The following is a 14,048-nucleotide window of genomic DNA, read 5'->3' as shown; positions in this document are numbered from 1 at the left end:
CAAGAATGTTTGTATCCTGCTACATAAAAATTATTATAATTAAAGTCTTATTGCTGTAAATATGCCTGGGAAAATCTGTTTGGTCTCCTTCTTTACTCTGGATTTGTGCTGCTATTCAGAGTAGATTAAAAAAATAGTCAATTTCCTAAAAAAAAAAAAAAAAAAGGATGTGTAAATACAGTAAATTATTTTTAGAGATTTTTGAAAAATAAACATAACCACTGTTCATATGTGGCTTTATTACCTTATCATAGGCCAGAATTAAATATCTAAGTAGGATCCTTGTTTGGAACCACGTTTAACGTATTTACTGGGTCATAAAACATCAGTAAAGCAAAGAACAGAAAAGAAACTCATGTCAAAAACTTATGGCTAAGTTATAGTTAGGTTAGTTTAGCTAGGTTATAATTTAACTGTATCATGAATTAAATTCCATGAAAATTTAAATAATTTCAGATTTTATTCTGGACATTGAAGAAAAAAAACAATCTGACATTTTAAATGAAATAAACCATCCTTTAAAAGACGCACACAGCAATGTGGGAGAAAAACATCAGTACTGAATGCTACAAGTGCACAAATATGAAGTCAGCGTGGTGCTGCAGTGAACGCATCAGTTCACACAATATTTCAGAAATACTATTTTATTAAAATGTCTTATATTATTTCTCGGTCTTCAGTCATTTCTGAAACAAAGTCCACACTGAATGCCTGCTGTGCATCTGTGGTTGTGTGAAACTACATTAATGTAACAGCATGCCAGAGTGTAAACAGAGATATTTATCTTTTTTCCTTTTCATTAGGCATTTAAACCAAATACTAAAACACCCTGATACGACTCAGTCAGACTCAGAGTACTATACATTTTATAGTACACTTAGCATAAAGAACGAAACAATGCACGAACTGGTAATTAAAGCCCTTGAAGGAAAACTTAATCATAAACATTAAAATATTGTATTTTCAGGACAACTACATTATGTGACTGTCTGTGTGCAACTTACAGCTATAAGCACTTGATATTAAATATATGCATGCTAAAACATGACAGACAACAAAGGCAGAGTACTTAGGCACAGAAATGTTTTTACGTGTTTTGAATTGAGCTTCTTGTGGCTTACATTTAACTACAGCTACTTATTCTTTCCTTCATCATAACAATCAGCTGTTGAAACTAATTATTTCGGCGAGTAGCAACAGTGACCAACAGAAACCAACAGCGCTGTGATCGTGTTTTTGTGTGTGAATACATTCATGTGAATTTCCAAAGCTAACTGAAGGACAATCATGTGGTTAGCAGCGCTGACTAAAGTTCAGTGGTACAAGGTTTGTATTAAAAGACTAAATATTCAAGTTCACAGGTCGGGGCATGTTGTGTCATGCTTTAGCCCAGCGAGTGTTGCTTCTTCAGGTTCTCCGTGCGCTTCACCCTCTCCTCTGGGGTCTTTCTGTACCAGCTCCTAAGAGAAAAAAGTCACACTGTGATGACTTTAAATACGTCAAAAGCAGGGTGTGCCTGAAGACTGCTGTTTTCATGAATATGCGATTCAGCCAATTGGTGTTTTATAAAAAGTGTTTTACAATCTGTAGCAGTACAGACTCACCCCTGACGGTTAAGCTGTCCTGGGACAGAGGCATTTTGTCCTTGGCTTGGCTTCAAGACTCTAGGAAAGGAATAATGAATTTATCTAAACAACGTCTAAGGACAAAAATCTAGTAATTACATAGAGGGAAACACAAAATGAATTAAAAAATAATAAAATCCCACAGATGTGTCTCACACCTGTTGGTAGTGGGGCTTTTTGGCTTCTGCTGCATCTTCCTAGTCTGTGCTGGAGATTCACCAACCCTAAAGAAGTACCACATACACCACTGATCACTGGATCTCAACAGCATGAACGTAAAACACGTGTTTTCATTTCTTGTCTTACTTCTTTTTCCTGTCCAAAGACCTCTGTGTGGCAGCAGAAAGAGCCACTCTCTCTTTGGGGCACTTGGCTTTCTCCTATAGGAGTGAATGTAGTTTATAGTTTATAAAAAAAAAACAAAGAATACTGAAAAAGTCAAAGATAGTCACAAACCAATTTCTTAAAATGATATATTAATCACTGCTTTTTTGAGAAGGTGCTATATTACAAACAATGCATTAATAACAACAAGATAAGCCACGAGTGTCTGGATTAACCTTCCCAGACACAGAAAGCATGGCTTCATAAAACTTTCTCCAGTGTTTGAACAAACTAAAGCTTAGTTTATAGGCTCTAGAAGAACAGAGGGATATTCTCAGTGACAATAACGGTCACCTTCTCTTGATTAAATCTGGATACTTGATTATTTACTTGACTGTGTTCATGTTACCATGTCTCGTAGCTTCCTCTCCACACGGAGCTCTCTGTCCTGCTGCAGTAATGCTAAGCGATCCTCCAAAGGCATTTCAAAGAAGATGTCATGGATGTCATACAGGGCTGCACGTAACTGAGGGAACAACAAACAAGGAGAAACATGAATAAAGATGGCCCTCTGCTGGCTATAGAGGTTTAGTACACAGTCATACCTGGGCTCTAACTCTCTCCTGCAGGGCGAGATCTTGTGCTGTGTAGGTGCTTCTCTTCTGTAGAGCTTCAGTTTGAAATGAACGGATGAACTCCTGCGTATCCTTAAGGCACACATATAAATACAGAGAGAGAGTGCACAGTTAGACACAATCAGTCACTAACGTCATAATCTAAAATGAAACTTTCTTACACTCATGTAACCCTTTTATTGTGTATGAAGGCATGAAATTGAACTCACCATGATGGTTTGGCGGAGGTGTTTGACTTTCTCTGTTTTAAGCAGTCTGCGTGTGAGGAAGCCGCGAGTGATAGCACCAGTTCTGCAAAATGCTTTCTGCTGATCTGCTGTCAGAACCTGGGAGAATGTAAAGAAGAACATGGAGAAAATGTGAGATATTAAGATAAATGATATCAGTCTGCACATACATACACATTTTCTGATTTAATGGACAAGAAATAGACTCAATTATAATAAAAGGTGGCCACAAGACTGCACGCTAAGAAGACTTTTAGCTTCTATTTGGTCTTTGCTTTGGAGACTTACAACAGTTCACAGCGTTATGGATGTAACAGAGTAAAAGAAATGGTACTTACAATATACATCAGATTTATATACACTTATTATATACACTTTACAGTATATATACTACATATACTTAAAGGTTTAATGAGCTCAGTCAGTATGCTGAAGTTTGGATTTGGCTGCAAATGCTATTCCTGTTTTGCAGTGTTTACACACCAGACTTTGCCTCGCCCGAGGTTTGTTAGCCCCCCACGTGGAACCCCACAGATAAAGAGGAGGCTGAAGACATGGAGAGGATGCACTAGAAGGGACAGGACTGGGCAAACCTGGAGAAAGAAACAGCAGATATTTTAGAATATTAGCATATTGTAGCATATTCCATCAACAAACACTAACATTTTATTTTTTACTAATATTATAGGACACAGAATTTAGAAGGCAAATAACAGACAATAACAATGATCGAAACATTAAAAAGTAATCAGTGTTGTTCTTCAGCGACTAGTCAGTGTGTCTGATCTGTTTCTCTACTCCCTGACTTCATAAGTTGATATCACCTCTAAGCTATATTTGTGCTGATGTGTGAAATGCTGTTTGTATGAAAAACAAACAACAAAATGCACTTCCAGTTTAGTGAGGAAGACACCATCCTTATATTAATAATAAAAAAAAAAATGTCTCTCACTGTCTTGTATATCATTAAGGGACAGCTCTGGTTCATTTAAAAGGTCATTTCACCACCATTTTTTCTGGTAGCCTATGGTAGTAACCCTCCATTCAAATCATTTTAAGATCTGAAGAATAGTCTGGAATTGCTTGTGGACCACGGATCAAAACATTTTATGTATATTAATTTGTCTGATATATACAATTCTCTCCACAATTTTAAAAGAAAACGACATAAAGAAAAATTATAAAAGGTATTCAGAAAAATATGAAAGTCTTCCATATCAACCGTTTTGTTGGAGTTTAACATCAGATAGCTCTGTTCCAGTTCCACTGAAAATGTAATTGTTAAATGTCAACAAAAGAATAAAATAAAATACAAAAATAAAATACCATTTGTTTGTTTATATGAAAGGCGACTCATATAGCTTAGAATATGAAATGAAGTGTTCAGTATTACATTTGGGGCTTCCAAAAAGAGCAGCAGAAAAAGAAAGTTATAAAAGGAACAAAACCTAAATATTTCTCTCGAGTCAGTGAACCATGACACTCATGTATCTTTTGTAAACACTTTTTACAATCTTGAACATAGTAGTTTATTAAAACGATACCTATACTGTATCCAGGTGATCGTTCTGATGGTGTGTGGACAGGACTTAGTCCCGGGCACGAGGGGCTCATGATAGGACGGCAGTCACTCGCAGACCTACGATTCCAGCCACAAGCATCCGCACTTAGAGGGCGCACAGACCCCTGCTCCTTCAGCCTTCTCTCTGTCTCTTCAAGCTCCTAAGCACACCGCACACAACATTATTTGTATTTCACTAATGCTCACAATCTTTTTAAAAAGGCATATAAAACTCAGATGTACAAACACACACACAAAGAAAGCAAAATAAAATATTTGACATTGTAGTTAAACATATTAGGTTTTGGTGTAGCTTTTCATGGTCATTTAAAAAAAACACTTTTTCTGCTCTACTTCTATATAAAATGGTTACTGATGTATTCCATGTGCTGACCAGGTGGAGGCGCTGTTGCTCTTTCTCCTGCTCAGCGAGGAGCAGAGACATCTGCAAAGCATGCTCCTTCTCAAGACGTCTTTGCATGTCCTCCAGAGCCTGCGCTCGCCACTGGGTATCATCTGTTAATAAGCACAAATGCATACAAATAAATCATTTATCTTTTACCATGTCAGAGTTTTACTCACTTAACATAAAATATGTAGAAATCTCAGTGGGAGTTACACAGTTGTAAACATAAAAAAAATTAAAAGGCACTCACCTGTCTTGCGGGCCTGTGCTTCAGCTGCATGTCTGATGACAGTCGGTGTTTTCCTGCCATTGTTTGGCCCCGGAGACTCGTCTGCAGGAGTCACACAGGGCCTCAGCAGAGGCAGTGAAGGATTCTCTACATCATACGACTGGTTTAAAGGGGCTGCAGGTGTGCGCCGACTGGGAGCAAACAGTGTAACTCCTGCCATGAAGCGAGGGAGGCGTTCCTGGCTGCGGTCTATGCGCCCCGCTCCAGAATGGTAGGTATGCAGCTGGCTGTCCATAGTGTGGCAGCGCCGGCGAAAACCTGCAGCCAGGTGATCGCCCATTGAGCTGGGCACCGAGGCACTGACAGGGTTACAGTTCTCCTTCACTGGACTGGTTCCACAGTGGCTGGATCGACGAATGCCACTCTGGCTGATGCCCTCTATTCCCACTGAGCTCCAGTGAGATGGGGACGTTGAAGCATCTCCCCAGTCTGCCACACCAATGGCTTCCTCTGACCGTCCTGGGCTTCGAGCAATAAGGTCTGCTGGGCCGATAGGAAATGAAAAATGGATGTTGCCTGTGGAAACTGGGCGTGGTTTGCGTCTCTGTGGACGAGGACTTATGCTGGTCTCTGGATTGGGGAGACAAGAAAATGGTTCTGGTAGACTAGGTGAGAGGCAGATGGACTTTTGAGGACTAGAGTCACGCAGTACTTGATGCTGGATTTGAGGCGGGCCGACAGGGCTGTGGTGCAGACTGAATCCAAACTGAATGCCTGTGTCCGTCACAGGGCTGCAGCTCTTCTCTTCACTGACAGAGTCAGTCTCAGGTGGGGGAGACTGGGTCATTGCACGGACAGCTTTTGATCCCTGCTGACTCTGCTCTTTCTTCACATACTCCCTTGATCTCTTAAGAAGGCTGTCCAAACTAATGTCCTCTTCCTCGTCCTCTTCCTCCTCCTCCTCCTCACTCTTCTCTTGGGCATCCACCTTCACTTCCTCCGCTGCGTTATAACCATTAAGCACGGGAATCTCAGAGCATGGAGCGGCACAATGACTATTTGTCTGAACCCCAAATCCAGCATGTTTGGGGAGCCCAGGCGAGTCAGTGACCAGAGTGTAGCCGTTGACTGTTGCAGATTTAGAAACTGGCAACTTGTCAACCTCTTCATCTGGCACTTTAAGCACCTGTGAAAGATAAAAAGCAGTATTTCACCAAAGGATTTCACCAAAGCACATGTAACAGCAGCATACAGGCAAATCAAGTCATAATTATGGTCTGTAAATAATTAGCTTATTTGTTGATGTTAGTTTTTTAATGAAAATGTGATTACATGCTTGAGTTTTGGTGTTCCATTGTGAATGATAACAGACAAAATCTTCTGATCACATTTGTTCAAAGACTGGGAATTACGAAAGTAGAGCAAATCTGACACTGAGCAAATGAACAATACCGCTTTGAATCTCGAGCTGTTATGAAAACACGTCATCAGGTAAAAAATAGCACGGCACACTGGGGAAAATGCTAGGCCAGATAACCTGTATTCAACTCTGAGTATGTCACCAGAGACAGTAGGACAGACTGTAATTCACTTTATGTGCTCCATCATGGGACTGGCACACAAACCTATTTAATATATACTATAGGTCAAAAGCCCCCAAACTAAAAGCAGGACACGATGTCAGCATAATAATATTAGCACGAGAGTCCAGCACTTTGCCTACATAACATTATACAACCCCAATTCCATGAAAGTTGGAATGATGGGTAAAAGGTAAATAAAACAAAATGCAATGATTTTCAGATATTCAGATATTTTACTATTTCATCAAAAATATTAGCTCAATTTGAATTTGATAGCAGCACCACACCTAAAAAAAGGTGGGACATGGGACCAAAGGCTGGAAAAGTGAGTGGTGCTAAACAGAAGGAGGAAAGAAGGAGAAACAGTTTACAACTAATTAGGCTCACTGGTCAGTAACAACTAATAACATTAAAAGGTTTAGAGGAAGGTTTTCAGAAAAGCAGGTTAAAGTTCTTGTATGCAAAGAAGAAGCTTTATATGGACATGGTCATTTAAAATAGACTGAGGCAAAGTGGAAAACAATTCTGTGGTCAGACATATTGAAATTTTTCTTGGAAAACATGGACACCACACCTGGACTAAAGAGGCAAGAGACCATCTGGCTTGTTATCAGCGCTCAGTTCAAAAGCCTGCATCTCTCATGATGTATCCAGTTCTTAAAGCAACACACACTCCTATCTATGTATTTTTGGGGACGGTCTTACATATTTTAGCAAGACAATATGCATGATGCGTATAATACAACATTACAGAGTGGTAAACATGGCCCTGTCACAGTTTTTGATTTTGTTATTGCCATCAAAATCAAAATAATCTCTTTTTTTGCTTAAAATGGTAGACCTTCATTTACATTGGACAAAGTGTAGAACTGGGTTTGTACTCACAAAGAATGTTTTGATCTTATTCTAAGTAGGCCTCTCACCCTACCAGATGACACCCAGACCTGTGACCATAGTGTGCAACTGACCTGAGCCTGATCCAGAATGCCCTGAATCCTGGCCAAAAGCTTGTTTCTCTGCTGGTTCTGTCTGTCCACTTCCAGTTGGACCGCCCTCTGTCTGTAGCCACACATCTCGCTCCGCTGCTCTGCATTCAGCTGGAAAATGAAAATACATGCAGTTGCGGCTTTTGTTGTTTGTTTTTCAGCATTTCATTTTCAAAAATACGCATGTTTATTCAGCTAAAAGAGGCACAGTTTTTCACTTTGTACCTAAAAATGTTATTACAGATGAGAAATATACTGGAAGAATTCAGCCTTCTTCCAGTATATTTTGTGTATCTTCTTCTGGATGGAAGAGAGACTGATGCTGGACTCTTCCTGCAAACTTATTTACTCAGCAATCACAAGCAAATGGATTTTTCTGACAAACATCAAACAGCCCTGATGTTCCACTTTCCCACTGTTTCCCTTTGCCAGCTGCTGACCTAACAGGCTGTTCACACAGCAGAGGCTTTGGCTTGTCTTAGCAGTAAATGCAATGGATGCACGAGCAAGCTTACCTAAATGGAGTGCATTTTACAGTTTTATGGCAAGCCAAAAAGTCTCCTGTGAGAAGCTCTGTTGTCATAAAGCAGTTCATATATTCATTCATCAGATTTGCTCACAAAGAGATGTTTCATTCAGTTTAAACTGTGAACTCTCACATGCATCTACATCTTGTGTAATCCATTTAGCATGGGCTCCCAAGCCTGTCTATCTCTTCCTTACCAGAGGCGAAAGCGCAGCTCTTCCATAGAAGTGGATGACAGAGCGAGCCTTCAGGGAACATGATGGCTCGCATGTAGTCTTCTTGAATTTCCCCTCCTCCTGCAATAATGCCAGACTCCGCAGAAAGAACTCCTCATAGCTTTCCATCTCTGGACACCCGCACATCCACACTCTGAGTAGGACACACACACCATGTAGCCTCGTGGCCCAGCTGTTAAATTAAATGGAGAACGAGAGATTAAAAGGGAGGGTCCGTGTGAGGCTGCACTACACTGGGGTTTGACTGACGAGACGAAACCATGTGGGTAAATGTGACAAATCACCTACAACAATAGCCAGTCTGTCTGTCCTCGGTGATTTTATCACACTCATCACATTCCTGCCATTCCTTTGCTTTCTGTCATACTGTGCTGGTGCCTGTCTTCCGTTTCCATGTTTTGTGGAAATGCAAAAGGGACTCGTGTGTCTGATCAATACCGCTTCTATTTCTGAAATGTCTGTCAGCAAATGACAGTAGTCTGCAGACTACTCACAGACAGGTAGGACGTTTGCGCAAGCAGACAGCTCCTGTGTGGATTCGATTAAAACAATGTGCCTTTGCAATAAGCGTGAGTGTCACTGGCTCTGTGCAGCATATCTAATCTATCGGACAGGTTTGAATTCAACCAGCAGGTCCTAATGATGCTGCTGCTGGTCTTCAGCCGCTTAATTACAGTAGCCAATCCACGCTTGTTCTTCCATCCGGCAGAGCAGAGGTGGGGACCGTTTTCTTTGTGTATCTAGTATTACAGAGAAAGCTTAATTTCAGCAGCTTTTATGTTAATATTTAAGCATTATCCAGTTTTGCTGTCTTTGGAAGCTAAAAAAGACGTCTTAGTGCAGATACCCCCTGCAGAATGACAGCGGATACCCGCCGCTTATTCTTACCTACTCAGTGGAGAAACACTAATATCGCCCTCCTGTCTTCCAGCGGGGACTGTCAGACACGGACAGATGTCGCAGGGAAACACAAACTGGAGGCTTTATCGGTGAGCCTCACGTTTCTCTCCTCAATCTCGGTTCGATCATCTTCATCACCATGCTCAACTCTTCCGGGCTCCAACAGCGCCTCCTAGCAACAGCACGCGGGCCACGTTCCAATCTGATCCTCCGAGTAAGTCTCTCGTTCCAATAAGCTCAATGCGACCTGCCCTCTTTTCCCCTTCATTTCTCAATGAATGCAGTAGAATTAGGCTGTAGCCAAGTAGTGCTATTTTATCACACGCTCTTTGTTTTACTATGTTGTTATCTGCTCATAGCCTCGAGTTAATAGTGCTCAAGAGGATAACGAGTTCCTGGCAAATGAGTCTACATAAATATCATTAATATGATCTGCTTGCAGCTATTCTCTGCTGTGTTAAACAAATCTCAATTTAGATTTTTATATATGTATATAATTTATTTATTTATTGTTATGAGTGATTAGACAAATTACTTAATGTGCCAAGTATTAAAAAACAGGATGATCTTGGGGAAAAATAATGTAATTTATGTACCACTCTCCTTTCTGTACATTGTGTTGTGTGTTTTCCAGTCTGAAACTTTATGAATGAATTTATGTGATTTAAGCCCTATTTTAATCGCCCTCTTCTGCAAGACAAGCACTAAATATGAAGTGACAAAACAGGTGCGCCTTCTAGTAATGTGTACAACAAATTGCCCATATTTTACATCCAATTATGTGCATATAAAAGGGGTGGGAGCCAAGAAGATGATCTGTTGTGTGTATTACACAGAATACACTGTCCTCCGAACCACATAAAATACAATATTTTTATGGATTTTACATATGCATTAAAAACTGTAAGACTGCATAGTTCAGTGCATAGGTTGTCACAGCTAAAGGTGAACAGCAAAATCATCAGATGTGTATGCTAATGAATGCAGGACTGATTCATCTGATGTTTTTAGGTGGTAAAACAAAACATAATAATGAGTTTTTCGTTTGGTATAATGCTAGTATTCTTTCTTCACCAAGAAAGCAAAGGAAATTATTTTTGATTTTAGGGCTAGCAAGGCACATCAACAGGTGGCAGTCAGCGGTGACTGTACAGAGGATGTAAAGGAATACAAGTACTTAGGGACAGTGACTGAAGAAAAACTGTGACAGGATTACAGAGAAATAGATTACAATGATTATACTTCAAGAGGAGTTTGAGACAGACATATACTGATTCTTTTTTATTGATCTTTTGCAGAGAGCATTCTAACTTCGTGCTTTATTGCATGGTATTTTTCACTATCTGTAGTTAACAAGAACAAACTGAATAGGATTACAAACATGGACAGAAAGATTGGCGGTCAGCAACAAAAAAGTACGATGCAACTTTGGGAGTCCTGAGTGGTGGGTAAGTGGTGACACATCCTTAGCAATGTGTCACACCTTCTTAGTCGTGAAGACACCTTGCTAACATCATGATAGAAGTACAGGGTACCACTTTTGTAGATATTGTGTGTCCAGGTTCTGGTTCTTATATAGCGCTTGTTTACTCTATCTGAGCACTCAAAGCACTTTATACAACTTGCACATTCACACCCATTTGCACAAGCACTTTTTTTCTATGCTGTTTCTAAGCGATTTATATCAAACATTCACACCTCCAGTGGATGCATCAGAAAGCGACATGGGGTTAGTATCTTGCCCAAGGATATTTGGCATGGAGCAGACCGGGATCGAACCACCAACCTTCCGGTTAGTAGGTTACCTGAGCCACCTGAGTTACAGCCACCCCAAGGTAACTCTGCTGAACACATCCAGCTGATATAACATGGGTGTGATTTGCTCACAGTTGTGCTTTGTTTTTACTATTACAGCACTTTCTTGTCGTTAATGTCTTTATTGTTGTGGTTGTATTTGCCTGGCCTGGGTTTTTAGTGTCCAAAAGAAAAACTACTTTTCTAAAGAAAATATTGAGTCTGCACACTTGTGAGGAAATTGCTTACAGTGCAATAATACATCCTTATGTCTTCCTTTGTGTCCCACTTATATTTTTTTATTTTTTGGAGTTTTGCTTTTTTCTATGAATTTTCTGAAAGAAGTGCATTAGAAATTGTTGTTGGTTTAATGGTTAGTAATATCCAATGGGTCAGTAGACCTTGGTCTAAAATAAGAGGCTGTATGAGGCAAAGGTCAACACCGCATAAGGTATAATTTAAGGACTAGAATAATGGTTTATGGGGGGTTTTCAGTGATTTATTTATTTTACTGATGTCCAGAATTTACAGTAGTAAACAGTAAATGATGCTGCAGTTCTCAGAGATCGTCTCCTGTGTGCACAGGGGAACCTGAATGTATGGGTTGAGCAAAGCGAACGTTTTCCTTGTTGTCCCGAAGTAAAGAATCAATGTCACTTTCAGTAAAAGTGCCTTTAGAATCCTGTCACAAAAGCAAAATGTTAAGAGCAAATTTGTGTAGTTGAAAAACATGAAGTTCACGTTTCACAACTGGCTACTCACTCATTGTCAGCTTACCTCAAAAGTCTGGTGTTTGACCCCCACACATGAGTTGGACTGCTCATAACACAGAGCTATATCCAGATTCTTCGGCTCTTTGTTCACCAGAGCTTCATAGAACTGGTCACGGTGAGACTCTGGATGGCAAATCCAGAATAAGCTTTTGAATACAAGATAAATTACTTGACATGTCTGATCTTACCTTACCTAACAAGAGTCTGCAGGCTGATGTCAGTTTATCCTTAGAGACATGGTGATTGTGAGGTAGAGGCTTCTCACACAACGCCCCACTGATGAGGTTTTTAACCACCGTCTTTCTGCTCTTAAATGGGGCTTCCTTGATGGATTTCTCAAGCTCTGTAAGGTATTTATAGACTGTGACTTGCTTTCCCCTTTCCTTTTGTCTTTAAAAAAAAAAAAATTTATTCTTTGCTGTCCCATTTGTTCAGAATGTGCTACTGGGTTGTCAGTAACCATTAAAACAGCTCTGAGTCAAAATTTATTATTTTCCAACATACCTTGTGCCACTATTAAACAAGTCTCACAGTAGGTGTCTGTTAAAAATAGAACAGTTAACAGAGGCACTCTCCAGCAGAAGCCGAACTACATATTATCTGATGAATGAGGAAACCAAGGTGACTGTAGTGTTTACTTACAGCGATCTATCTCTTCAGGCTGCACAGGAAGAAGGAGGCACACAAACAGCACCAAAATAGCAATTTTCATGGTGACTGTACACCAAACATGTAAACTGTGAACACTGTAGCAGCTATCTGCACACTACGAAGCAGGCAAGAACAAGTCAACTGCGCCCAGGTTCAGCTAACTTCCCTTTCATAAAATGTTGTCATGTGATCACCACCATTCCACAAGTGACAGGTTTCTTGTTTTTCAGGTTTTCATTTTCTAAAAATAATGCCCAGAGTCTGAGTTCTGCTCTGGATAGGGGTCTTTGGGTCTGTAAAGAACACAGTTTAGCATAGGCTTGATAAATGCATGCATCATTAAATGACTATGATGAATTAAGAAGTACAGTACTTTTAATAATGGGTGTGGGTTGGGTGCATTTGTTCATTGTTCATTTGCCATTCATGTTTTTATGATTTTTTTTTTTACAACAACATAAAACAGTAAATTAAATTCTATTAAAAATGAGTTTCAACACTGATAGAAAATGTAAATTTTAAGTCTTTCCATACAGAGACAGGATTAGAAATGAACATATCAAAGGGATGGCTCAGGTAGAACAGACAAAGTTAGGCTGGGTTGGACATGTGCAGAGATGGAATGGTGGATAAAAGATAAGAAAAGTCTGTATTTGTCCCATGGTTGGGAAATTCACATTATCATAGCAGCAAAATGAATACAGCAGGAATACAACAATGGTGAAAAATGTACACTATATGTATATGCAAAAGTTTGCTATTTTCAAATGCCTAATAGCAGCAAAATGGAATATTGCATAGTGCAGTGGTTGAATGTTAATAGTAAGACAGAGAATAGAGCACTGCACAGTCTGATTAAAAAACTACTGCACACTGAGATATATCAGATATATCAGCATATATCAGATATCAGTATATATCAGATCTGATATATCTGACATATTCAGGACAAATGATGTTGAATATGGTGCTGATAGGCAGGAGGAAACGAGAAAGCCACAGAAAACCTCAGAAAAATGTAAAAATAATGCTTCTTTTTACCACATACAACATTAATGGAAAAAAATTTGTCCAATTTTTTAAAAGTTATATGTTGTACTTTTTAGGTAAAAGTTGCAAACTGTGTCACTAACAGTTCACCTTGAAAAAGTTAGTATTAAGCACCGATTTAGTTAATAAGTTACTCAGTAAGTTGCTTGACAAGCTAATTCCTGCAAACTAAACAGGGCAAATCTTTGCTGCTATGTGACAGTTTTACCTTTCTTATCCACTCACGTGGCCACTACGTGACGCTGTTTTAAATCGAAAATCATTCAATGGGCGGTTGAGTGGGCTCCCATATATGGTCGTTTTTACCATATATGGAGTGACGGTGGTGACGCGCGTGCTGCAACGGAAAAAGTGACCGTGTGCGGGAAAGGCGAACGTTAGAGCTGGGTCCACTTTTCGAGAACGTGAAGGTACAACTGTGGAAGCTATAAACCGGCTGCATGAATCAACCATCCACGAGTTTACCGTCAGTAACCCGCAGTTACTCTCAGCTTGTGAGTACAGTCTGCCCTGCTAATGATGTGCGCTGCTTTCGGCGTGCT

At 39.8% G+C, this 14,048-nt stretch overlaps 2 protein-coding genes across 2 annotated transcripts in view; one reads left to right on the top strand and one right to left on the bottom strand.

The window, feature by feature from the left end:
* Window positions 1-441: 441 nt before the first annotated feature.
* On the bottom strand, window positions 442-9,438 carry ccp110 (centriolar coiled-coil protein 110). The gene is made up of 14 exons (XM_005461039.3): window positions 9,227-9,438; window positions 8,300-8,510; window positions 7,559-7,687; window positions 5,029-6,193; window positions 4,767-4,888; window positions 4,356-4,533; window positions 3,295-3,404; window positions 2,794-2,910; window positions 2,555-2,656; window positions 2,359-2,475; window positions 1,932-2,005; window positions 1,784-1,849; window positions 1,605-1,664; window positions 442-1,460 (listed from the first exon to the last, which is right to left on the bottom strand). Exons 2-14 carry the CDS (start codon window positions 8,462-8,464, stop codon window positions 1,385-1,387), a joined length of 2,481 nt encoding a protein of 826 aa, XP_005461096.1. The 5' UTR covers window positions 8,465-8,510; window positions 9,227-9,438; the 3' UTR covers window positions 442-1,384.
* Window positions 9,439-13,832: 4,394 nt separating this feature from the next.
* The window catches only part of sun1b (Sad1 and UNC84 domain containing 1b), a 28,675-nt gene continuing 28,459 nt past the window's right edge, over window positions 13,833-14,048 (top strand). The window contains exon 1 of the mRNA XM_005461044.4: window positions 13,833-14,000. The gene's annotated coding sequence lies outside the window, so the exon portion shown is untranslated. The remainder of the gene's footprint in view (window positions 14,001-14,048) is intronic.

The sequence above is a fragment of the Oreochromis niloticus genome, linkage group LG4 (assembly GCF_001858045.2).
Source record: "Oreochromis niloticus isolate F11D_XX linkage group LG4, O_niloticus_UMD_NMBU, whole genome shotgun sequence".
Classification (NCBI taxonomy): Eukaryota; Metazoa; Chordata; class Actinopteri; order Cichliformes; family Cichlidae; genus Oreochromis; species Oreochromis niloticus.
The sequence above is the reverse complement of the archived record's forward strand: the minus strand, read 5'-3'. Positions and strand labels throughout refer to the sequence as shown.